At 43.1% G+C, this 25,089-nt stretch overlaps 1 protein-coding gene across 1 annotated transcript; it reads right to left on the bottom strand.

Moving 5' to 3' along the window:
* Positions 1-6,583: 6,583 nt before the first annotated feature.
* LOC147415690 (uncharacterized) lies at positions 6,584-20,870 on the bottom strand. Its single transcript, XM_086464834.1, has 11 exons — positions 20,806-20,870; positions 18,891-19,007; positions 16,373-16,471; positions 15,534-15,665; positions 11,805-11,951; positions 10,863-11,000; positions 10,064-10,180; positions 8,895-9,002; positions 8,392-8,505; positions 7,965-8,078; positions 6,584-7,224 (listed from the first exon to the last, which is right to left on the bottom strand). The coding sequence occupies exons 1-10, from the start codon at positions 20,868-20,870 to the stop codon at positions 7,973-7,975; spliced, it is 1,143 nt and encodes a 380-aa protein (XP_086320960.1). The 3' UTR covers positions 6,584-7,224; positions 7,965-7,972.
* Between the last annotated feature and the right edge of the window lie 4,219 nt (positions 20,871-25,089).

Below are 25,089 nucleotides of genomic sequence, written 5' to 3'. Positions count from 1 at the left end.
TGAACACCTTCAGGGACGGTGACTCCACCACATCCCTGGGCAGCCTGTTCCAATGTTTGACCGCTCTTTTGGTAAAGAAATTCTTCCTGATGTCCGATGTAAACCTCCCCTGGCGCAACTTGAGGCCATTTCCTCTCATCCTGTCAAATAGTCTGTTTTCAGTAGACTACAACAATCCCTATCATGACACCTCAACTGAAACCTTAAAAATAACAAAAAAATGCCTCCTTCTGCCTCACAGGACCAACACGTGAGAGGAGAAAGCCCAGTCAGGACAGCCATCCTTTTTTTCCCTAACAAGAGCCCCAGCTGATTTAAGTAAATCCATTTCTTCCCAGCACGCTTAGGTAATACTCATTCATCCTCTAACTTTCTGGTCATACATTTTCCACTGTCAGAAGGTAAGTTCTCAAGAATTACAGGCTTTGTAAGAACTACTGTCACCTATGGCCACAGTAGCTTTCACTTGCTGTAGAAGCTGGCACAATTTTGTATTAATTCTAGTAACGCAGTTTTAACCCTGTCTCACCTGCGTGTCATGAGCTGAGTCATCTGTTGCACTGGCCCAGCCAGCCTCTTGGTATTTGGTTACTGCTTGAGGCACACAATTAACTTCTTTTCACTATCTATATCTTCACTGCCTCTTCTTCTTCAGAAAAAATTACCACTGTACAACAGCTACAATAACAAAAGTTCAAAAAAACCAGAGCAGTCTTGGTATCAGGATACAGAAAACAGGATTTTAAACTTCATTTTAGCAAGCTTTCTTCTGGATCATGCACGGTTTGCAGATCGGTCTACACTTTTACTGGACCAGTAAAAAGCCTCACCTTTCTCTCACAGGCAGCAGAAAGCCACCTCAGCTCTCGCTACTTGACAGAAGGGCAGTTAGAGTCTAGCTCCTACAAGGAAAACTCCCAGAAGCAGCGTATAGAAGTTACTGAGCTCTGAAAACAAGACAAAAATTCTGCAGGTTTCACCAGTAAAACTTTCTGGTGCAGACGTGGCCTTAGCCCCAAGTACTTCTGATGATGTTTAGGGATATGAGACTACTTGAGAAGTGCCATTCAACAGTGCTTTTTCTTTTAACTTGCATATTTTTTTCGAAAAGCTGCAACAACCACTGCAGTTCTCAAGAATCTCTGCCCTTCAGCTCAAAGACCCAACCCTTAAAAGCGCAGTGAGGAAAAATTTAACTGTTGGCTGAGCAGGTGCAAAGCAGCCCTGGAGCAGGCATTTGGGAGGTTAAAGAGCATAAACATGCCTTCCAATGAGCCCGGGTGCACCAAACCTAACGTTCATTCCTGTGACAGGCTGTTTCTGAGTAACACTTGCAAGGTCAGCAATGAAATGTGTTCGATGGATGGCAGAGGTAGCAAACAACAGATGTTTTTTGTTTTGGGGTGGGTTTGTTTTTTTTTTTTATTTTGAGCAACTTCACAGGAAAGCAACTACCAAAGCCCAGCAATGTTTTTGGAGAGATTTCCTGAGCACATTGACAGCTGGTGTTTTGTTTTGATTGTTTTTTATGAAGATACTTCATGCACAGCAAGGTTGAAGTGTATGTTGAGAGGGAGAATTTGCATCTCTGCTGTACAAATGAAGCATGGTTTCACAAACAACAGCTTTCTCATGTAATTATTTACAGAAATGAAAGTGAAAGGTGCCTGCTACTTGGGTTTCCAGTCATCGTTTACATCAAATTGGAGCTCCTGTTATCCACAAGTTGCATAGAAAGGACACAGTCATGAGGCACAGTACACACCTTCATGTGCTAGGGAGAGGGAATCGTCTGAACAGCATAATTGCAGCTGAAACAAATGTAAATGCGTTGCTTTGGATCCATATTATTTAAAGTAGTTAAGACACTTGTCAGAGGAACGGCACCTGCAATATGCAATACATAGCTTGGTCTTTCTGCTGCTTCTTCACCACATGCTCCCATTAACTCCAGGTCTCAAATCTTGAGTAGTTCCAGGAACACATTTGTTTCTTCCTCTTTCCTGATTAGTATTTTTTGGGGAGCTGAACAGAACAGCCTACAGGAACATCCCAGCTGAAGCATGGTAGATAACCAGGCAGCCCTTCTTACCCCTTTATGGCTTTGCAGATATAAAAAGGGGCTTTGTTCAAGGCTGTGCAAAACCATACAGCACATGTGCAGCCGCTTTTAACTCCGGGCATAAGAGCGAGAGTAAGAAGGTAGAAGCCAGGTAAGGGTCCCAGATCAGCTCAGTAAAAACTGAATTTTCTTCTATCGGACATCACAGCAGTATTATATATGTGGTCTTGAACGTTGGGAGGAAGCACCTGCTCAGGGAAGCTCAGGATCACTCACGTGTTGAAGATCCTCTTGAATTCACAAAGCTCATTGCACATTGTCTTGTTAAAAGGGGGAGAAATTCACACTGCTTTTTTCCAAAAAAGGCACAAATACTATTCAACCACTTGGCTGAATTTTTTGCAAAGCTCTGCCAGACAATGTCTGGATGGACACACACAGACGCTCACACCAACCTCCCAGCAAAGCTCACAGCCTCAGCAGTGGAAAGACGACCGCTCCCTGCCAGCCTGCCTTGGGAACTGCACCAGGCCCGACCACAGCTCTTCACAATAATTTGCAAAGGCTTTTGGAAATTAAACAGTTTGAAATCTCAGCAGCTGGGTTACTTTCTATTGATTTTATTTTTTGCGGTATTTTGCTTGGGTTTTCAATGGTTTTACACTTTTTTCCCCCCCATTTATGAATGCACTGAATTAAAATGTTTCACTTCTACAAATTGCATCCACATTCTCATAGTATGTATGCATCTCAAAGACTCCTGCTAAGTATGTATTTGGAAATGGTGTTTTAGCTGTTTAATAACGCTTTTTGGGTGGAATGTCTACATACCTAGTGCTCCTGGCTGAAATCATAGTATTTTGAAAAGACGTAAGGGAGAACTGTGTTCACTGTCCACCAGCTCATTGTTTTTTCCTCAAGGGCTGTACACAGGTCCCGTACTTTTCTCCTCAAAGATCTCTGTCGTAGGATGTCTCCAAAATGCCTGTCTTGGGGCGACAACAGTCAGGCTGGCTCTATGCTCAGTGAAACACTGAAAGATCTGAAAACAGCACAATGTAAGGGATTTATGTGGGAAGTTCCTTTCCCTTTGCCTGGCCTTACTGTAATTGTACAAACTCACAAATCTTCTGTGCAGCACCTGCATAAACACCCACGCTCCTGCAGAGGAGTCTGCTGTGCTAGCACCTCGCCTTTCCCACACACCGCCATGGAAATCAGAACTGTGTTCCTGAACCAAGGACATGCCTGAAGTACAGCGTAGGATCAAAACACGTACAAACAAACTCCATTTCCTCCAGCCTTGCTCAGAGATAAGGTGGCTTGAAGAGCATGTTTACCTGAATGCATCCAAGCAAGCCAGAGGACAGCTCCAGCCTGGCGGCCACACAGTACTTTTAGTGTAACACTATGTACAAGTTAAATTCAGTTTATCCAGCAGAACTATCTGCTGTAACAGAGCTTAGGGATTACAGCTGCCTTGCATCCTTCTGTCCTTGTCAGCAAAGAAAATCCTTCAGAAAAGCACTTTCACACCACAGTGGGAATTTTAAGGGGAGAAGGATATCCTCTTCACTGTGACCTCGAAGGAGCGGTTTTAAAAAACACAAAGTACACATAACCCATGGCATTTCAGAACTGCTAGTGGAGGACTGCTTCTACAAGCACAGATAATGCATCATCTGTAGGGAGATTCTCCCAGTGGAAGCACGCCAACAGAAGATGCATGTCACTTCTTGGAAGAAATTTAAACCTGGCTGGTGAAGTTTGGAGTTTATTTTGGATTAATTATGAACTGAGCACAGATTTATGCAGAGCAGATTTAATTAAAATAGGTAAAATGAATGGAAGGCTATCAAATACAAACTGGAGGTGGAGTGCCAGACTTCAGCTTTGCTTACCTCAGTTGTAAGCTCTTATGTCAAATAGCCTTGGATAAACGAGTGGACAGACAGACTGCATTCCAGTTTTAACTGCTCTGTTTAGACTGATGAGGTTACTGTTACTAATTAGAAGACATTATGATTGTTCTACATCCAGTGGCAGCCCTGCATGAAATGACTTTAGCAGACCTCAAACCTCAGCTGCTCAGTTTCATTCCTTTCCTTGTGCTACCATAGCTTGTCCCAAGCATATAGAAACTTGGATTAGGGAATAAATCCACCCAAAATTTAACTGCCACGGGCAGACTGGTTACTCTATTTCCAGTCTAATTATCTTCAAAGGAGAAATACAAGATCTTTTAAGGACTGATAAATTACAAGTCCTATGGATTTGTGTCCATAAATCCACTGCAGGCCCCCTCCATCATAGGCAAAAGCTCAAGGGCTCCGACAGCTGAGCTTAAGTATTTCACGACAGCCTATTGCTCTCACCTAACAGTCCACCCTCTCCAGAACACCTTTCTCTGGCAGAATGAGTGCTGAGGCTTCAGCTGCTCTCATCCGCTAGGTTACAATGCACTAAATACAAGTTCATGATGGCAAGTTGTCAAATTACAAACTGAGGGCTTGGACACAACCCAAGTTTTAAACTCCCTTAGAGTTTGATTTAATCTCTGGAGTACTCCTTCCCCCTTTCAGCAAGGGATAAAAAAGCCACCCCAAAATAAACAAAACACCCTAAAACAAACAAAAAGAGGACTACTGAACCCACGTATTCCTTTTATAATGAAACTCTGACAATACCAAAGGCAGACTAATGGGGATTTTTAAAGTCTTTAATCCTCCTGCATAAAGACAAAATGCCGAAAATGTAAGACATTCCCGTATTTACAATCATCATAAAGCACATGAACGCATGCACACCAGAACAACAAGGTTCTAAACATTACTTTTTACAAAAGTGCTGTACAGATGTGTTCTTTGGATACACACACTCTCTGCTCGGTGACTGACCCACCCCTGTGCTGGGACACTACTGAATCCCACGCCTGAGCACGCCTGGAAATAATGTTTTGGAAAGGACTGGCAGTAGTTTCTGGGGAAGCAGCTTACTTCCACATCAGCAGCACAATGGGATTTTGGCCCTTGGGTACACTGCCAGCCCCACGGCGAGGCTGCTGTGCGTCATCCCTACCACTGCCACCGTTCTGCAGCGGCCTCGCAAAAAGTCAAACCGAACATCTGCAAAGGGCCAATTCCCAGCTCTAGCAGACATTTGTATCCCAGTACACGCTACATAAAATATCACAAGGACTGTAAAAAATTCTTGTAAGTGGCACATTAGCTTCACTGTAGCCACAGCCCTCACTGACCCGAGCGCAGTGCTACAAGAGTAAAACAATGGAGAGCCTGTCTCAACACCGTCACAACCCTTAGCCTAGACACCCTGTGCCCAAGAGCAGCTCCAAACCTGCAAATACTGCTGCTCACCTCCAATTCCTGTAGGAACAGCAGGCACTGAACTCATCCTCTTATACTCTTAGCAGTAGATTGGCTCTTGGGGTCATGCTGCAACACACGTAAAGCAACATCCAGGTATTTAGGCTGTGTTGCTGTTCAGACAGTCGCTCATCCCCTTAAAAAGAGAGGGATCTGATTTTGATAAACCATCGACCTTTCCTTTCTCTTCTCTCACTAGGCTTAGGCAAATGCTAGCTTAATATATCTTATCTCAGAGAACAGTAAATAAGCCAAACGGATTAATACCCAATCCAAGAGCTAAGAACAGTTTAACAACTGGAGAAAGGTTGAAGTTATCCACATTCTTTTGAAGCAGTTCTTCAGGTTGGCTGTACAATTCTGGTCCAGTAGAGGAAACAGAGGTTAACTCCTTGGTTCCAGGGGTGGCATTCTTCAGTTTGACTCGATACTGGACCAATTTACCAGCATAACATTAGAGTGCCCTAAGCAGCATGATCTCCAAACGGCAACAGCAGGATCCATCAACTGAAGTAGCCTTTACAATATGATGCACATGTCATCTGCCAACGCAGGTACAGCAGAAACATTCTCACAAAAGCTCACATCCATCATCATTGTAGCACTGGCTTAATGAAATCTGAAGTTTTAAACTTGAGGCAGAGCTTGCAGAAAACTATTCTTAAAGATCTGGAGAAACCTAAACAAAAAGGTAGATAAGAGCATTTTATAACTATGATATATCTAGTCATTAACAGCAAAACATTTACTCAAGTTGTAGTGTTACAGTAAGAGTAAGTGGAACAAAGCACTGCATATGGTGAGCTTAAAGCACAGTATAAAAGACAAAGCCATATTATCCATACTAAAGAAGGCATTACAGATAGTGTGAACACTTTGAGAACGTAAGTTATAGGAAAAACACAGAGAGTACTACATACTCTATATTCCTCAAGTATTTGTCAAAGAAAACGAAGTAGTTGAGCCTATCCTTCCCAACTCCTCATGTAATTTTCACCTAAATGTCATTATTAAGCCATAAAATACATTTTTCTCTCAATCGTAATTAACACATCCTGCCACATCTGAAATGTCCTACTAAGGTCTTTTTTTCCCCTTTAAAAAGCAACCAGATACATTCAAATTTATGGACATTTAACTGGGCTCCAAAAACAGCCACATTTATTTTTTCTGTTTAAGACAGAACTTTTCTTTTAGCAAAAAGGCAGGTGGCGTGGAATTCTACCTTGTAACCCACTACCTAGTTTTTCAAGAAACATTCACCTTCCACAGATGAAGTTCCTGCCACCTGAAAGCAAAAAGCTCATCACACCTAAAAACCATGGTTAAAGGCAGTCTCTCTCTAAATATTGATCTCTGCAGCCCAGGAAGGCAATGTGTTACTCCACAGAGAAGCTAGTTAACTCACTTTCTACATTTTACATGTCGGAAAGACATTTTTTCAGTTAGAATGAGTGATTACGAACCCACTGAATATATATGCACTCCTTAACAGAGCCTTACTTCCGACAGACAACTGCAGAGCAGCTAAGTATCAACTCTGTAGAAGATCAGAAAGGCTCTCAACACTGACGCGTAGAGGCACGCTGCTTTTACCTGCCCATTTCACCTTACGTTGATTGCACATATGCAGACTGTAAATCTCTTCTTCTTTCAGTGCAGATCTTACACAACTGCACCAAGACTTGATCTGCTGATCTCAGACTACATCCCTATTCTTCCAATCGTTTTCTGCCACAGGACAAGTCCTTCTTCGATCCTTCTATATACAAAGAGAGACTAGATATTTTCAAATATTGAATTAGCACCTTAGAAAAGCGAATCTGCATTAAATCTTACTCAGGCTCAAAGAACTTGAATTAAAAATCAATGCAGTCAATACAAAAATGTCATTAGCATGTTTTTTTTAAAAGTTTTCCCTGCCTTTTCCTCATATTGCTAGAATTCAAAATCTAAGTAGTGGAAAACTAATGGTGTGCCATATTCCTAATGAGTTCAATTACACAACTTCCAAGATCACTGCTAAACAGATATTTATATCCTAGTCCACAATGTTTCAGAGCCTGCATTAAATGTAGATCAAAGACAATCAAATTACACAAGATTATCTGCTAATAAAAGCTCTTTGACTCAAGATTACTACCCATCCTATTAATGCACCACAGGAATCTACAGTCCAACAGAAAATTTTCACTGAAATCTACTGCTGCAAATGCAAAGCTGTGACTTCATCACAAAAATATTATGAGGCAGAAAAGCTGCTACTGAAATAATAAAAAAAATGTCACTTTTCATTTGGGTGATAAAACACGTTTTCAGGCTGAACCGGTAAATATTTCAATTTACTAAATCCGAAGTGTTAGATCTTTTAACTGAGGTGATGCATTAAATACAAGATGATGGAATAAAAGGAATAAAAAGAGAAACTGATCTGCTTGAACAGCTGGATTCTGTAGAATGCTACTGCATATGGGCTACTGAAACAGAACAGGTAAAATAAGTAGTCAGCATGAACTCACCTTGGTAATCAAAATTTTTTCCTCATTATTCGATCTTCAGCACTTGCACTTCCCCATCCCCTTTCAGGGTATTCTGACTGATGTCCTTCCAATAAACTGCTACAAAGTTTAAGCCTACAAATAAAAAAAAACCCAACAAAGAATAAGCGGCTTTATCATGGCAACCTTCTCATACTAAATACAGCTACAACCTGCTAGCTACTCTAATACAGACATATGAGAACATAAGGCCAGAATGTTACCACACAACATAAAAAATATTGACCAGCACATCCCTAAGAAGAATTGTAAAAAACACAAGAAAAAACCCAAAACACTCCCATTTTGTTTATAACAAAAGCTTGGATTGAAATACAGCAATAAAGCAACTACGCTTCTAACTTCATATGCCAAAAAACGGCCCTGGTTGATGAGCTGTGTTTCATACCTCTCCAGCCTGCAGTCTGTATCTCTGTAAGTTGTGCTGTCAGGCAGAAAGAAGTTAGTTTCTCTCTGTTCCTGACTGTTCCGTCCTGAAGAACAAGTGGCTGGAATCGGGTCACTGCATAAAAACAAACAACTGTCATTGTGTCAGCTACAAAACAACTTAATCTCTATGGAGACAGAGAGGCAGCTTTCAGCTCCTAGGCTGAGGACGGGAGAGGGTAGTAACAACCACCAATTCTGGTGGACCGACTGCAAGACAAAGAGGGTGGAAGGGGCTCATTGTCTTCCAGCAGCCGAAAGCAACAGATGGAGAGTCAGACTGGAAAAAGCCAAGTAAACTCAAAGAACAAAGATAAAAACCAAACACATCGCACGTTGGATGAAATGAGGAAAAAAAAAAAAGTAGTATTCAACAGTGAAGGAAAAGAAAGATAAAAAAGCAAAGGACACCTTCACCACACAAGCAATAAACAGAAATATCACCATAATCATTACGGTATTTACCTTGTTATTTCTATACCATGTTGTACTGTCATTACTTCATCATTTTCACCAAAGGCTTCCCACTCCAAGCACTTCGAAAAGCCCTCCTGATGTCCTGATTCAGTAAGACTAGAAAAGAAAGTGAAAAGGTCTGAAAACACGGACCTTTGTAACATGCTTAATTCTTCTGAGGATAAGGGGGCTAAGTAGAGAGAAAAAGCCACACCTGTATGAACATTTTTACTAAGGTTAGTGTGAAAAGTCTACTAAACCCCCAAAAACTTAAATCATTGTTCTAAGTTTTCTTGTGGTTCTGACATAACTTCATAAGAGTTAAACCATGCTCTCCTCTACATAGCCTACCATTTATAGGAAGGCTTCCTATGTAGTAGCTAGGAAAGGGGAAAAAAGGGAATATGATTTAAGACCAATCACTAGAGGAGTTGTTTAATTCCTGAACTACTCAGAATAAAGGTGTTAGCCTGAAAAACTCTACCCTTCTGTCACCCACTTTTGAACATTAACCTCACTCTGTCCTAGTCCCAGGCTGGGTGACCAACTCCTTGTTGTTCCAACAAGCATTTTCTTCCACACCATCTTTCACAAGGCAGGGAAAAGCTGAATCAGAATACACAAAGCTTCTTTCACATCCCCTCCTGAATACATATTCTCTATAATACCTGTAGTGAACGTAACATGGTAATTAAACAGGCAGCGAGTTTCAGTATTCGCTGACAGACTTGGGAGTGCACATCGGGCTCCTTTCCCTTACCATAAAGTTCATCAACTTGTGCACACCGTGCATGCCAAAAAGCAGAACGCAGTCCAGGTGAGGTATGAGAAACAACTATGACAGATGCCTGACAATTTCTGAGTTACAACCTCCAAAGCAGAAACCAGGTTCTATGAGAAATCAAGACCACCACATTAGTGTTGCCTAAATCTACACACAAAAAATAACCCGTGTTGTGTCTTCTGACACCAAAGTTTCTTCACCTTTGCAATGGACCGCTGTAAGTATTTGCTATCATACAACACAACCATTCTGGCATGACTTCCCTTCCTTGGGAGGTTGCGCGCACATTTCGATAAAATTAAAGCTATTAACAAACGGAGGGATAAATACCAGTCATATTCCAAAAGTCAGTTCATAGTATCAATGGATCTCCACATGGAGAATCGTTTCGTACCTTTCCAGTGTGTGGTACAGAGGCACATAATGGTTTTTGGTCTTTGAAACCACAGAGGAGTCAGAATTGTTTCTTTTTCTGCGTTTCCATACTGGACAAGAATCAGGAGAACAGGGACTATAAAAATAAGACAGATTTTACACAGACAACATTGTTCATCTGTGTTTAAATGCTTATCAGAGCTCTGCACAACAATGGCACATGCTACAGAGGACGACTTTTTTTGAGGCATGATTCTTCAGTAACACCAGAGGAATACAGAGAAAATGGCTCAAATTTTGGTAACCACTCCATTGTATTTTGGAAAGTGAACCTTGTCACAATCGCAGAAGAAGCCTGGAAGCAGAACCATTTTCAGCTCCGCACGCACGCCCCCAGATCAAGGCATCTCAGTTAACAGGGAAGTGCGTGAGGTGCTTCCCTGCAGTCTCCCTGCTGTTCTGCAGACAGACATAATACTGTTCATTAAGGATGGTCCCTCTTGCTTCTGAAAAAGGTATCCTACTTTCAGCACTCGCCAACAGTGGTTAAAGAAACCTCAGTACTCCACTGTATAAACAAAGAAGCTGAAAAAATACTGCCTTTTTCTGCTGTTAGTCATGCAATTCTGTAATACTGGTAATTTTTCCAAGTTCAACGCTCTGTACTAGTGATGAATTACATTCAGCGGCAAAAGTGCCAAACTCTGAAGCTGAGCATTAACTGCCCTCCCTCATTAAACATTTCCTACAAAAAACTGAGAGCATCAACACGTATTGAATTATTTCAGTAAGTCAACCACAAAAATTTTATCTCATACCTCTCTGGCATGTAGTCAGTCTGTCTACATTCATCTTCACACTCATTTCTCTTCTCTTTTTCATCAAATACAAAGGAGCCAGAAACATCCTGATCTTTGCAGAACCATTCCTGAGAACTGCCTGAGGGTTCTGTACTACTAAAAATAGGATTAAAAAAAAAAAGGATTTAAGATACTACCCATCTGGCTTACCAGTCCAAATAGAAGACAGTTAAGCTGCAGTAATAATTAACAGTTCATCTCACACGACACCCAAACGGCACAAACAACTGCAACTTCCACCATACGTCAATTACAACACAGCTAAAACTATTTACACAGTTACAGAGCTAACAGAATTCCATTCACTTTCCCTCCCAATTTACTAGCACGAATCTTGTAAAGGTGGTGTCAATTAGCAGAGCCAGCCTCATTACGGAAATTCAAAGTTCTGAAAAGATAAAAAAATTTTCCATCTTGACAGTTGCCACTCTCCTGCACAAAGCACAGAAATTTCTTTCTCATCTTACACTTCTCAAATCCTCTAACATACTGTTATTGTAGGAGAAAGGTGGTTCCACTGACATGAGAAAAAGGAAAGATGGAAAGGTTATCAAGGTCAAGGAACAGTAATCACTGAATTCCTGCTTATGCCTATCCCTTCCTAGAAAAATAATTTTACCTTGTGCTCACCACTGTAAACACACAGGGGAAGGGAGTGTACTACTGTAGACAGACCAAACACCTTCCTCCCCAAAGTGCCTTACTGGAGATGAATTCAGACTAAATAATGGGAGTATCTCGAAGACTAACAGAATTCAAAATGAAAACAAGGCATTCAAGAAGACTCCCATTTCTGGGCCTGATCTCCTCTCCTGCTCCCACTTAGGAGTGCTCTATAGGAAACACAGAGTCCTCCTATGAAGGAAGAGACACTTGCTGACTGAATTCACCCATACACACACTGGCTGAAGATCCCAGGTTTCTTCAGGAGGATCCCAGGCATGCAGTGCTATCTTCCACAGCCTGATCTGCTGGTCCCAGGACCTACGGCTGTACTTCTTAAATTTGTTGGGCGTTCTAGGGTGAACTCCTGGTATTCGCTGATTCCTGTAAATACACAGTTAACATTTATTATTTCAGAACATTATTTTCGTTCTTTAAAAAAAATCCTCAGTCCATCAGATCACACAGGCATCAGTGGCCTAATAAATAAAATTTTCCTATTTTTAAACACTTGACTGAAATTCATATATCCCAAAACACTGCCAAAACCAGACCACACAAGCAACACCTAACAATAACATGTTGAGTCAGACCAGAGGTTCATCCAGTCCAGCACTCCGACAGCTGCCAAAAGCAGATCCCTACCGCCCATGGACAAATATGAAACAGAAGCAGCATAGCTCACATCCCTTCAATACCATCCTGGCCTCCAGCTACTTCTGACTCAGTCTTCCCGAGTCAGGTGCAGTTTGTTTGTATTTAGTATTGTACTGAGTCTGGCTGGGATGGAGTTAACTTCCTTCATAGCAGTCCCTGTAGTGCTGTGGTTTGGATTTATGGCTAAAACAGTGCTGATAAGATGCTCATTTTTGGCTGTTGCTGAACAGTGCTTGCACAGCTTCAAGGCCTCCTCTTTCTCCCACTCTGCGCCATCCCCTGAATTGAGGGTGAACAAGAACCTGAGAGAGGAAACTGCTGGGACAGCTGACTTGAATTACCCACAGAAATATTCCACACCATTTAATGTCATGCTCAGCAATAAAAACCAGGGCAGAGGAAGAAGAGGAGGTGTCTTCTAAAGCAGTCACTGCTCAGAGACTGCCAGGGCACCAGTCTGCTTGTGGGAAGTAGCGAGTGATTGCATTTGCATCACTTGCTTTTTCCCCCTCTTTCTTTTCTTCACCTATAAGACTACCCTTATCTCAATCCATCAGTTTTCTCACTTTAGCTCTTCCTATTCTTTCCCCATCCCACTGGGGAGAGTGAGGGAGCAAGTAGCTGTGTGGGCACTTGGCTGCTGGCAGAGGTCAACCCACAAGTATCTTCAGTGAACTTTTATTCCATCATTGTCTGTGCATTATTACAATGGGGATTGCTTTAATTCTAAACAGCACCTGTCTTTTGTGACCACAGAAAACAAAGTACCCCCACTCTCTGGGTTAAATGTAAATGACACGCCTTCCCACTGAATCTACACTGGGCAGATGCTACAACAATGCTGTCTGGGACCACCCCATGGCTGGAAGTGCTACTCCTCAGGTGGTGTCCCAAACCCAGATCCTGCCCACCGCTCACACAAACCATGTCTTCAGTACAAAATAATTCTGTTTATAGCCCTGCCATACTGGAGTCAGCTTTATGCCTGTGGGGAAGCATATTATGATCATGTTTTAAATCATACTACCTTGGTCTCAATTGGTTCCCCCTGCCAGCTTCACAGATCAATGTACCTGGCCATAACACTTCTTGTAAGACAAACAGATCCCTGCCAAGGAACTGTATTATAAACTACACTGTTAGAAAAAAACAAGTGTTCTGGGTGGCATTTTGTAATGGGTCTGTGCAGCAAGGTTTTGGTAGCAGGGGGGTTACAGGGGTGGCTTCTGTGAGAAGCTGCTGGAAGTTTCCCCTATGTCTGATGGAGCCAATGCCAGCCGGCTTTAAGATGGACCTGCTGCAGGCCAAGGCTGAGCCCATCAGTGACGGTGGTAGCACCCCTGGGATAATGTGTTTAAGAGAGGAAAATAAGTTATTGGGCAGCAGTAACTGTAGTGAGAGGAAGGAGTGAGAATATGTGAGAGAAACATCCTGCAGACACCAAGGTCAGTGAAGAAGGAGGGGGAGGAGATGCTCCAGGTGCCAGAGCAGCGATTCCCCTGCGGCCTGTGGTGAAGACCACGGTGAGGCAGGCTGTCCCCCTGCAGCCCATGGGCAGTGGAGCAGATATCTGCCTACACCCCGTGGAGGACCCCACATCGAAGAAGGTGAATGCCTGAAGGAAGCTGTGACCCCATGGGAAGCCTGCACCGGAGCAGGCTCCTGGCAGGACCTGTAGCCCGTGGAGAGAGAGAAGCCCACGCTGGAGCAGGTTTGCTGCCAGAGACCCCGTGAGGGGGCTCACGCTGGAGCAGTCGGTTCCTGAAGGACTGCACCCCATGGAGGAGACCCACGCTGGAGCAGTTCATGGAGAACTGCAGCCCATAGGAAGTACTCATGCTGGAGAAGTCATGGAGGACTTTCTCCCATGGGAGACACCCCACGTGGAGCAGGGGAAGTGTGTGAGGAGTCCTCCCCCGTGAGGAGGAAGGAGTGGCAGAAACAACAACGTGATGAGCTGACCCCAACCCCCATTCCCTGTCCCCCTGCACCGCTCAGGGGGAGGAGGGAGAGAAATTGGGAACAAAGTTAAGCCCAGGAAAGAAGGGAGGGGTGGGGGGAAGGTGTTTTAAGATTTGGTTTTATTTCTCATTACTCATCCTCTCAGTTAATTGGTAATAAACTATATTTTCCCAAGTCAAGTCTGTTTTGCTCGTGACGGTAGTGATCTCCCTGTCCTTATCTCAACCCCACAAGCTTGTTATGTTTTTCTCTCCCCATCAAGTTGAGGAGGGGGAGAGTGATAGAACAGCTTTGGTGGGCACCTGGCATCCAGCCAGGGTCAAAGCACCACACATTTTAAAAAGTTTATCCCATTGTTTTTAACATTGTTCTCACCCCCTCCTATTCTCTACCTACGATTTAACTGATCGCAGCACAGCTATGCAACTGCCAGGCATCACCGTAAGACTGGCTGCAGCCCTGCCACTGATGACAAAGCGACAAGCAAAATTACAATTCACAAAGCCACCCAAGACTCTTTGAAGAAACAAGTGTTACTGAAGATGTGACCATGATATTGTGCGACATCTGTGGTAACTGTTGTTGATTTTTAATCGTTTAGTCTAATCTTTCAAGTTTTGCTCAACAACAAGCTTGCAGTGTACACTGAACTTGGCTGGCACTTTTCACAACACACTTACAGGCAGAATCCATAGAAAGCTGGCAACTATAAGCAGCAAGCCATATTTAAAACCTCTAAAAAATACCCCTCAAAACAAAACCACAAGAACACACATGCACATCCATGCCTTAGTGCAGACTAGCAACTGAACCCTGACAGCTCTGCAGTAAGCAGAGGTGGCTGTCTAAGAAATCTTGATTTAAGTCCCACAATTCACCAACTCTGAAGCCTGAAGTGGAATGACAGAGAAAACAAGAAATCCAGGTTTTGATTTGGTAGTTACTGATGAATTATTGAAGACTGGTTTCCCTCACCAATACTTAAATGCAAGGCTTTATTCAGTCCTCATTCAAAGCCATTATTTTCTGCTATCAATTAGCTTCACACTGGCCTAGCAACACAGCCACCAGAAGCGCTACAGGAAGCTGATTAACACAGGATTTATTTGAAGTATATTTGCTACTGGCAACAGCAATACACAAAAGGATAATTTAGCTTTACATTTTCCCAATCTAAATTTGCTCGTATGCAGAAAATACCTGGCTTTTCTTTGATAAAAAACAACTGATCTAAGTTTTCTTCACTTACTGCTCATATAATTTTAAGAGATCTAAAGCTGTGTGCTGATCTACACGTCAGGAACAAATATGAGTTTTTTTGGAAACGTGCAACATAGTGCAACTTACTTTGGAACTTCTTTAATGTATCTGTCATACGCAAGGGTATTCTTTCCAAAATTGATCTGTTTTTGTCTTCTCCTCAGAACCACTTCATCTGTTTCCCTTTCAGCTGGATTTGCAGAATCATTTGAAGTAGAACTTAAAAATAAAAAGTAGAATTAAATTGAAAAAAACTTAATATCTTTACAACAAGTTATATAAAGACATACTATAGAACTGCATTTATTCTTACTCTGATAGACACTAAGCACAACTCTGACTTTGCTAGTTTACAGAAGTGAAAGTTGTGCCAACTAAATGAATCACCACAAGATTAGGTTTTGCAAGATCATGCAATTTCTCAGGTTGTAGCAAGTAAACATACAACTGAAGGTAAAGGTGCTAGAGCTGCCTTCCTAGAAGCTTATAGCTAGTCCTACAACAAGCAAATCATATGATACACGATGATTGCATGTAAGTGTTAACAACATCCTAATATAGATATGAAAATGCTTAAACTTAATAAACCGAAGATGGATAATATAAAGGAGGCTAGCTTCAATGAGCCAATAGCCATTTCTCTCTCCAAGGCTCAATGGCTGGTTTTCATTTTTCCTTTCACTATTACAGAATTTTATCTTATGCATATTCATAACAACTTTCCAATTTAAGCCAAAAAAGAAAAGAATCTGAAATGATCATACAAGTAGCTTCTGAGATAAGACTCCTCAGTGCTACTCTCTCCTTAAGGCTTCCTTCAGGTTTGATATGAAACAGCTCGGCTGTGTTTCAAATCTTCATTAATGCATGTAGTCCGAGATCATCAGATGGCTATTGCCAAAACCAAGACAACAGTAGTTACTCACTTTTTCCTATTTGATGTCCTCATTGTTTTGCCTTCTTCAATTCTGCCTTCCCAGTCAGGACAACTAGAAAGAGGCCTAGAGTGTTCTGGTGTTGGAGAACTGGAAAATGATGAGGACTTAATATGAACATTTGTCGCTCATAACATATTTAATGAACAGAAACTTTAACAATGGACAAAACCAGCTCCACAACTGTAACACCATGGGCATGCCCCTACTCTATTTCAGTACAAAGTTAAACAAATTAAAACATTTCAGCTCAAGTCACCTTCAGCAGCGACATAAGATTATCAGTTTTAATTTGCAGGGAAAGAAAATGGTCATGAAGTAAATCTCATGTCAGAACACAGACCTGACAACCTCTTAAGATACTCACAACTCAGCCAATGCAAACCCTTCTCTCTACTACTTGAGGACCTTCTCGATACTGCAATCCCATCAAAGAGCACAATTCATGAAATTACTTGAGGTCAAAATCAGTCTAGACACTGCTCTCTGTTGTCAGCCAAGGACCTTGTGAAGGACCAAGGAGATGCTTAAGAGACAGAAAAATGCTCATCACACGAGCAGAACTAACGTTTTTCAGGCACCACCATACCCCAACATAATAATTTAAAGAACATAAACCCTGCTGCGTAAAGCCAGAAAGGGAGTCAAGAAGCTCGTACTTAATCAGTTGAATCACTGATGTTCTCTGAGTGGAGAAACACTTACCAGCTTCCTCATTTACTTAAAATATATAATAAATGAGCACTGTATAATGTCATAATATTCTGAAACACTGAAAACTTCTCCTTTGAGTCTGTCCACTTCTTCCAATGTTAATGCCTTGACTTTTAACATAAGTAATACAGAAGTAGATTTAGCTTATAGTCTTACTTTCCCTAAATGGTTTCACATCAACAGATGAAATTACCATCCATGCTGCCAATTTTAACACAACAAAGATTCCACTCCAGGAACGACATCTCTACTCAGCAAAAGAGAAACACAAAATGCTGCTAGCACATCCCGTTTGACTCACAACCATAAAACACCGTTAATATTTTTTGATAGCATCAAAACCACAGAAAACACTCCTGAATGCAAGAGCTTTCCTAAGATCTTCAAAAGATTCATTTATTAACTGAAGCAATATTAAACACACCATCAGAAATGACAATTGCCTTCATACACTGTAATGCTCAGGGAGATCTAAAGTACATGAAAAAAAATTTCATGTGTCCTCAGTAAAATATTTCATCTCTTCTATCTTACATTCTGCTCTGTTTACTGCACATATCCAAGCACTCACCACTTTTCATGCTACTTGCCAGACATTAAGATACCAGATCTCAACCACTTCCTCCACCTTAGGTCTTTAGAACACCCAAAAGCAAAGCAAAATACTCCTAGAACTACCCACCTACAAAACGACCTTGTCTCAAATTGTCCTCAGTACTGGACAACAACAACAAAAAAGTTATTTACTAATTTACAGTATGGAACTGTAGTACAGCTGATTATACTGAGTGTGCCATCAAGCAAAGAAAGAAACATCATGGTTTGCCCACGCTTACACGTAAAAATGCACAAGCAAAGTATAAAAAGTAACAGCATACTCCTTCAATGGGCACTTTGTACTAATACTGAAGATTTCAGCAATAAAGGGCTTAAACTACTGCCTCAGTATATACCATTTCTCTGCTAGTATTATGGCATGTATTTCAATTAGCCAAACTGAATGGGGTGCATCAACGGAACTAACTGAATCAATTAGCCAAACTGAACAGGGCTGCATTAAGAAGAGTGTGGCCAGCAGGTCGAGGGAGGTTATTTTCCCCTCTCTACTCTGCCCTGATAAGGCCACATCCGAGTACCGTGTCCAGTTCTGGGCCCCCCAGTTCAAGAGGGACAGGGGACTACTGGAGAGAGTCCAGAGGGCTACAAAGGTGATTTAGGGGACTGGAGCACCTCCCCTATGAGAAGAGGCTGAGGGACCTGGGGCTCTTTAGCCTGGAGGAGAGAAGACTGAGAGGGGACCTTGTCAACACTTACAAATACCTAAAGGGCGGGTGTCAAGAGGAGGGGGCCAGGCTCTTCTCAGTGGTGCCCAGTGACAGGACAAGGGGCAACGGGCACAAACTGGAGCACAGGATGTTCCGCCTCAACATGAGGAAAAGCTTCTTTACTCTGAGGGTGCAGAGCACTGGAACAGGCTGCCCAGGGAGGTTGTGGAGTCTCCTTCCCTGGGGATATTCAAAACCTGCCTGGACACGATCCTGTGTGACCTGCTGTAGGTGAACCTGCTTTAGCAGGGGGGTTGGACTAGATGATCTCCAGAGGTCCCTTCCAACCCTGCTGTTCTGTGATTCTGTGAATGGTCTACTCTTGCATTATGCAGACATCATTTGCTGACTCTGTGCTACTGTATTATTAGAAAACATTTAATTTAATCACGTCCAAGGTTTTGTTGGATTCCTAAAGAAAGGAGTGCATCAAAGTGAAGATTTAAAAAAACTTCACACTTATTCCTTACCTTTCCAGCCATTGGTCTAAATGTCTACATCGATATTCATCAAACACCAAAGAATCTGTATCATTCCAGCTTCTACATTCCTGTTCTTGATGCCAGCAGTGTGGATGTTGTACAGAACTAGAAAACAGGAATTTTTGTCACAAATCAAGTCACTGGTAATCACTGAACATTGCCTATACAAATCAAATACAGACAATCTGGGTAACTGTAACTATTATCATTTATAGTTACAAAATGCTGATTCGGCTTAGAGATACGCGACTTGCATCAACTTACTCATTCAGGCAACATTAACTTACCAAAGGTATTAGACAATGCAATTGCTGAGAAAATGTCTTTAACTAATGCAATTAGGACATCAGAATTTTAAAATAAACTTAATATTTAGATAACCAAAAGTATACCCTTTCTCTATTAGCAAAAGGGGAAAAAAAACCCAACTGAAGACAATCACCAATGTTTACACAACTGCTGACACATGCCAACATTCATCGACTGTCCTCTGTCAGCAATGCATTATTTGACAGTTATATACCGTTCTATCCAGCACTAAACTTGTGGAAGAGGCAAATACAGAAACATCACTTCAGCACAAGAAAACAGCACGTCTAAGAAGTAGGTCAAACACTTGTGTGGATACACTTTTACGAAGGAAATTCTTTACCAGACACTGCTGCAGAATTCTCACAAGTAAGCATGGACAAGGAGCTAGAGTGGGGTGCTTGCAACGTGCTGCAAGAACAGCCAGAGATTGCATAAGGATTAAGAGTTATCCACATTTCCCTCCTCAGCTCTGGAAGCTTTGACATTTTAAACAATATGTTACTAAATAAAACACTATAACAGCATCATACTAACATCAGACCTGGCTTCTGGGCTAAGGGACACATCTGCAGATCCGCCACCACCTGCCTGAGACAATGACCCTACATCGCAGGCTCCACAGAGTAAACATACTGTTGTTCTGTCTCCTGCGTGAGTGAACAGTAAGCATACCGTTCTGTATGTGCAAGGTCTCTGCACTCTTAAAGTCAGTGAGAGGGAAGGCAGGGTTTTGTTATTTTGATCTGGGATTGACAACCTACAGTGCTCTTTCCCTTCCTCCTCCACCCTGACCGGCTTTGGCAGTTTCCTGCTCCCAGAGGGCTCAAAGTTACTAACACACAGCACAAACAGCTTGCTCCGAATCGTGGATCTAAGCAAAAGGACACTTTCAACACATTCGGTTTTTGCAAAGGCAGTGAACGGAGAAAACCTTTCCCTAACCACCCTCAAAAGCAATTACTCAATTTAGACTCGAAAGAAACAGGGAAGGGGAAGCACACCACCTAGCATGCCTTAGGTACCACACTATTTGAAAATCCAGGGGAAAATGCTAACGGAAAATTACGCCTTTTGGAAGTATTCCTGTATTTATCTCCAGTGCATTGCACTCCCCGTCCACTCCCGGGTCAGCCTTAAAGCAAGCCCCAGCGACCCGCCCCTCCCCGCCGGACTCACGGCATTTCACCCGAGCCCACGCTGCTGCCCACCCTGCGGCGCAGCTCCCACTCCGATCCCAACCCTCTCCCCACCGCCAAAAGAGACCAAAGCAACCTCCGCAAGGAGACTCCCGCAGCCGGGGCGCCTGCCCGCGGGGCGCAGGAGGAGGAGACGTTCGGCGGAGGGCGGCAGGCTGCCAGCAGCTGCCTCTCGCCGGTACCCCTCGCGGGTACCGAGGAGGACGAGGCTGAGGGCGGGGGAGGCTGGACGAAGCCCACCCTGCGACCTCCTCACCCCTACAACGGGCGCCTTGGGACAGGCAGAGCCACACCCCCGCCCGCCCACCCACCCCCCGCAGCCCCGGGAACTCTACAGACATCCTGAGGGAGCAACGCCCGCCCCAGCCACCCCGGCGCTCCGCGGTAGCTCCCACCTGCGCAGCCCGCCCGGCTCCCCGCCGCCGCCGCGGCACGGCAGGCCCCGCTGCCGGCGGAACATGGCCGAGGCGAGGAGCGGCGCTACCGCCGCCGCGGCGGCGGAGGAAGATGGCTGTGCCCGCGGTGCGAGGCAGCGCGCAGGCGCGATCCTTCCTCCCGGGGAGAAGGGGGGGGGGTAAAGTGGGCAGCGCGCATGCGCAGCATGCCTGCTGAGCAGGGTGTTGCGGTGGCGGCCGCTGCGCCTGCGCACAAAGTCCCTCCGGGTGGTGGCGGGGTGATAGCGAAGAGCGCGGAGCGATAGCGAAGAGCGCGGAGCGGCGGGGCCGGGCCGGGTGAGGCGGGGGGGGGGGGCTGCTGCGGCACGGCCGGTCGGGGCTGGCAGAGGGGGGGCCGGAGGGAGGCGTTGTGTCCCGTGAGGGGCAGGGCGCAGCTTCCCTCACGCCAAGGGCACCGTGTCCGTGGCAGCCTCTCCCTCGCTCCCAGCCAGCGCGGGGGGCGGCTGGGCCGCCAGGCCCACTCCGCTCGCTGATCCGGCGAGATCCCGGCTCTGACACCACAGAATCACGGAGTGTCAGGGGTGGGAAGGGACCTCGAAAGATCATCTAGTCCAACCCCCCTGCCAGAGCAGGACCACCTAGAGCAGGTCACACAGGAACGTGTCCAGGCAAGTTTTGAATGTCTCCAGAGAAGGAGACTCCACAGCCTCTCTGGGCAGCCTGTTCCAGTGCTCTGTCACCCTCACAGTGAAAAAGTTTTTCCTTACGTTAATGTGGAACCTCCTGTGCTCCAGCTTGCACCCATTGCCCGTTGACAGGAGTATGGTGTCTCGCTCATTAGCCAAGGATTCGCCTTTGGCCCAGTCAGTCTTCTGCGAGATGCTGTGAGCTAAATCAGCTCAGCAAAGGGGGCCGATAGGCACCGCGATGCACGCTGTAGAGAAACATGTCCCACACTGCACACCATTAATAGAACACACTATGTTCTTGCGCTTGTTAACGTACCTAAGCAATGCTACAACAAACAACTTGCTTTGTACAGGACATACCATTGCTATATGCCAGTGCTCCCCCAGAAAGACAGATTTCTAGTTGTCACCTCTGCTGACTCCCATGATGTACAGTGTCACTCCCTTCCCCTGCTAGTTATGGAAACTACTTGTTTGTTTGTTTCCTGAGATACATACATAGATTTTACACACCTTTCCTTTCTGCAGCCCTCTGCACTCAGGTTATAGTAGGAAAATTCATCAAAGAAAGAATGATCAGGGGCACCTTCAGCAGAATATAATCCTTCTTTGTATTCACATGTTCTCAGCTAAAACATTGTATATAGATAAGTCTGATTTCCACCTGTATAATATTTTAACTGGTAAACATAACTTTAAAAGGAAAGCCAGAAGTCTAACATAAAATCAGTTCTATTTTTATTCAGTTCTTCAGAGAGTTTTAAGATTAACTACATGTATTCATTAAGCCTTTTCCTTATAGGCTATCCAAATAATACCGTCCATTTTAAAACAGGTAAGCTATCTAGGTAAAAAAACCCAACCAAGTACAAAAAACAAACCCTGTGGTATATCTTTGGAAGAAAATATCTGGTAATGCCTGTAAGAGCCTGAATATTTATATCTCAAATCCTTAAATATCTCAAAGTCAACATTTCTTAAGAAACGGCACTCAGAACTTTAGTCAGTTCCAGAATGGTACAACAGCTGCAGTCTACCAAGGTTCAACACAATAAAAATACTCATACTGAAGAGATCACATAATAACCTGGTATTTTGGTTTCACGTTATGGCAAGCCTCATGGTAAACAACTGCATTCATATCACAGATTGAAAATACAACCTGCTTGGACAAAATGCCTTTTTTGACTTAGCAAACTATGTTAACCTAAAAAATCAACAGATAACGTATTTTGCCAATATTTCCTGGAATGCTACAATTGCAGAAAGAACACAACTGTGGAAATAAATAATAATATAGCCATAGCCCATGTTTTCAGCAACACCTGTTCAGCTGCAGCACACAGGGAAATCTGGGCTATACCCGCATACACACATATGGGGATTTATACCAACACAGCGCACCCACATATATATTGTCTGATTGTAATGACATTACATTTACGTAACGTACTTCAGATTGCTAACATTGCCCACCCACGAGTCAGTGATGTGGAAAAGCATACACACAGCTGAAAAAGCAACACTAAATCACTAGTAATTCAAGAAGATTCTTTAAGTAAATATTTCAGCCCATTGCATTACTTGGTTCATTTTTTTCTTAGAAAAGTGCTGTAAAAAAATGATTCTAAACCCTATCTTTATGCTTAAGAAATGTATCAAGATTGGGTGGGAGGCAATGCATTTCTTTTTACAGCAGAGATCTTCTCTAGAGGCATGCGGTTCTTCAGATGATGACCTGAAGCTATCATGAACACACATGTCTATTTTTGTACTTTATTATTTTTGTGTTCAGTGATTTATTCAAGACAAGTAAGGTCTCACATGACTGTGCAGGGAGAGGTCACAGTTTCTCCTTCTTCTGTCTCCAAGAAGAATACTAATACGGATTTTTAACAAGTTGGTTCTCCAACTCAGCCTTTAAGAAGCTTACAAACTTTGGAGGCACGCCAGATTACCATGAGAATTTACATGTGGAAAAACATGCTTGTTTTAAGGAATTTAAGCCAGGCACTATTATTAACATAAATAATAATTTTATTTTGGTAATTATTACTAAGTTTTTTGAGAGGCACTTCCGTGGATAGAGCACTACCATTAAAAGATGTAAGAGTATTATACATTTATGACTGTTACTTTGTCGTACTGTTATACTGGCAAAAGAACATGAATAAAAGCAAAGTTCCACTGAAATGAAAACTTCCAATCAATTCAAAGTCAATTTCTGTAAAGAACAACTCCACTGCACAAGCAAGCAGGAGACTAAAGCTCTTACTACATGAGACACTATTGGCAACTGACCTGTTTTTCTTGTATAAAACCATCTGCAACTACATGTATCCATTATCTACGTTTCTCAAGGCCTTTATGATTTTAACTTCACACATCTTTACAATAAATATTTTTATTCCAAACAGGAAAAGAGCTGTAGGAATTGAATGACTCAGTGGCAAAACCACAACTCCAAATTCCTGCCCTCTCTTCTGCAACTATTCAAGGACTGCATCTCTTCTATCTGTGCCACATTATGTAAACTTTCCAGAAGGAAATGGTACAAAATGCTTATTTGTAAAGGCTGCTGTGTAGTGAGGAGGTGCATGTCAGATGACACCACCCACCCCATAAGAATCTTCCAAAGGGTAGAAAGTCCTTCAGAGACCATTTCAAACTTCCAAGTAACTTTCCCACAGAAGTACTGGAAAATATTTTAAATTCAGTCACTGATCAGGTCCTTGATCCTTTATTAATTGTCGACAATTCTGCCAGAAACTCAGGAACTCAATTTAATCCTATTCAGACAGGATTCATCCTATTCATGCCACTTAAGATCTCTTTGGGAAAGTGAGACAAATCCATACTACCAGTCTCAGTGCCAAATTCCCACTCTATACAACCCAAAATGACAGGTAATGAAAAACAGAAAAATCATCCCGATTAACAGGAAGTGTAGGTAATTGCATAGTAGATGTTGTATATATAGCAACTGAGATACGCTCAAGCAATTAAGCGTCCTTAAACCCAGACAGTCTGTACTTTTGCAAGTGCATATTATTACCCCCCCCCCCCCAACCCCAACCCCAACAATATAACATCTAAGTCAGTTCTCGACGATGCTCTCAATTCCTTGTCCCTCTCCAACATATGGCTTACAGCCACATTCATAACCCTTTCCTGGCTGGATGGCTCTACGTGCAGTTCGGTGCATCCACCACGCACCCTGTAGCTAGGCTGAGACTCTAATGAAATCTTTCATGCTTGTGCTTTTAGTACTTGCACCGTTTTTAACACCCTGCCACCTATTCCTGCTCAAAGCAGTTGCCTGTCATGGTAAGCAAGACGTTTTCATGTGATCACTGGCCTGCCATCTACGCTAGTGATTTACTAATAAGATCCTTTTGGTTATACACATAGGAGTTATTAGGGCTTTTACTCTCCTAGGCCAAAGCATTAAAGCATTCCTTTCTCTAAAATAGTAAAACAGCGACTACTGCTTATGATCAGTCTTCGATTTGCAAGCCTGAAAAAATTTTGTTAATGACGGTCACTCTTCGGGCATCAAGCACGGTGACTTACACCTTCGTGATCCCAGCATCTC

The sequence above is a fragment of the Leptosomus discolor genome, chromosome 4, assembly GCF_034619465.1.
Source record: "Leptosomus discolor isolate bLepDis1 chromosome 4, bLepDis1.hap2, whole genome shotgun sequence".
In the NCBI taxonomy this organism is placed as follows: Eukaryota; Metazoa; Chordata; class Aves; order Leptosomiformes; family Leptosomidae; genus Leptosomus; species Leptosomus discolor.
Note: the sequence above shows the minus strand (reverse complement) of the source record. Positions and strands in the feature narration are given on the sequence as shown.

Bases quoted from the DNA above. Each gene is read 5' to 3' on its own strand.
- LOC147415690 (XM_086464834.1), bottom strand. From the start codon at position 20,870: ATGTTCCGCCGGCAGCGGGGCCTGCCGTGCCGCGGCGGCGGCGGGGAG. The intron at 10,181-10,862 runs GTATGAGATAAA...TTATTTTTATAG, and splicing joins ACTGACTACATGCCAGAGAG to TCCCTGTTCTCCTGATTCTT. The intron at 8,079-8,391 runs GTATGAAACACA...TTTTATTTGTAG, and splicing joins ACAGACTGCAGGCTGGAGAG to GCTTAAACTTTGTAGCAGTT.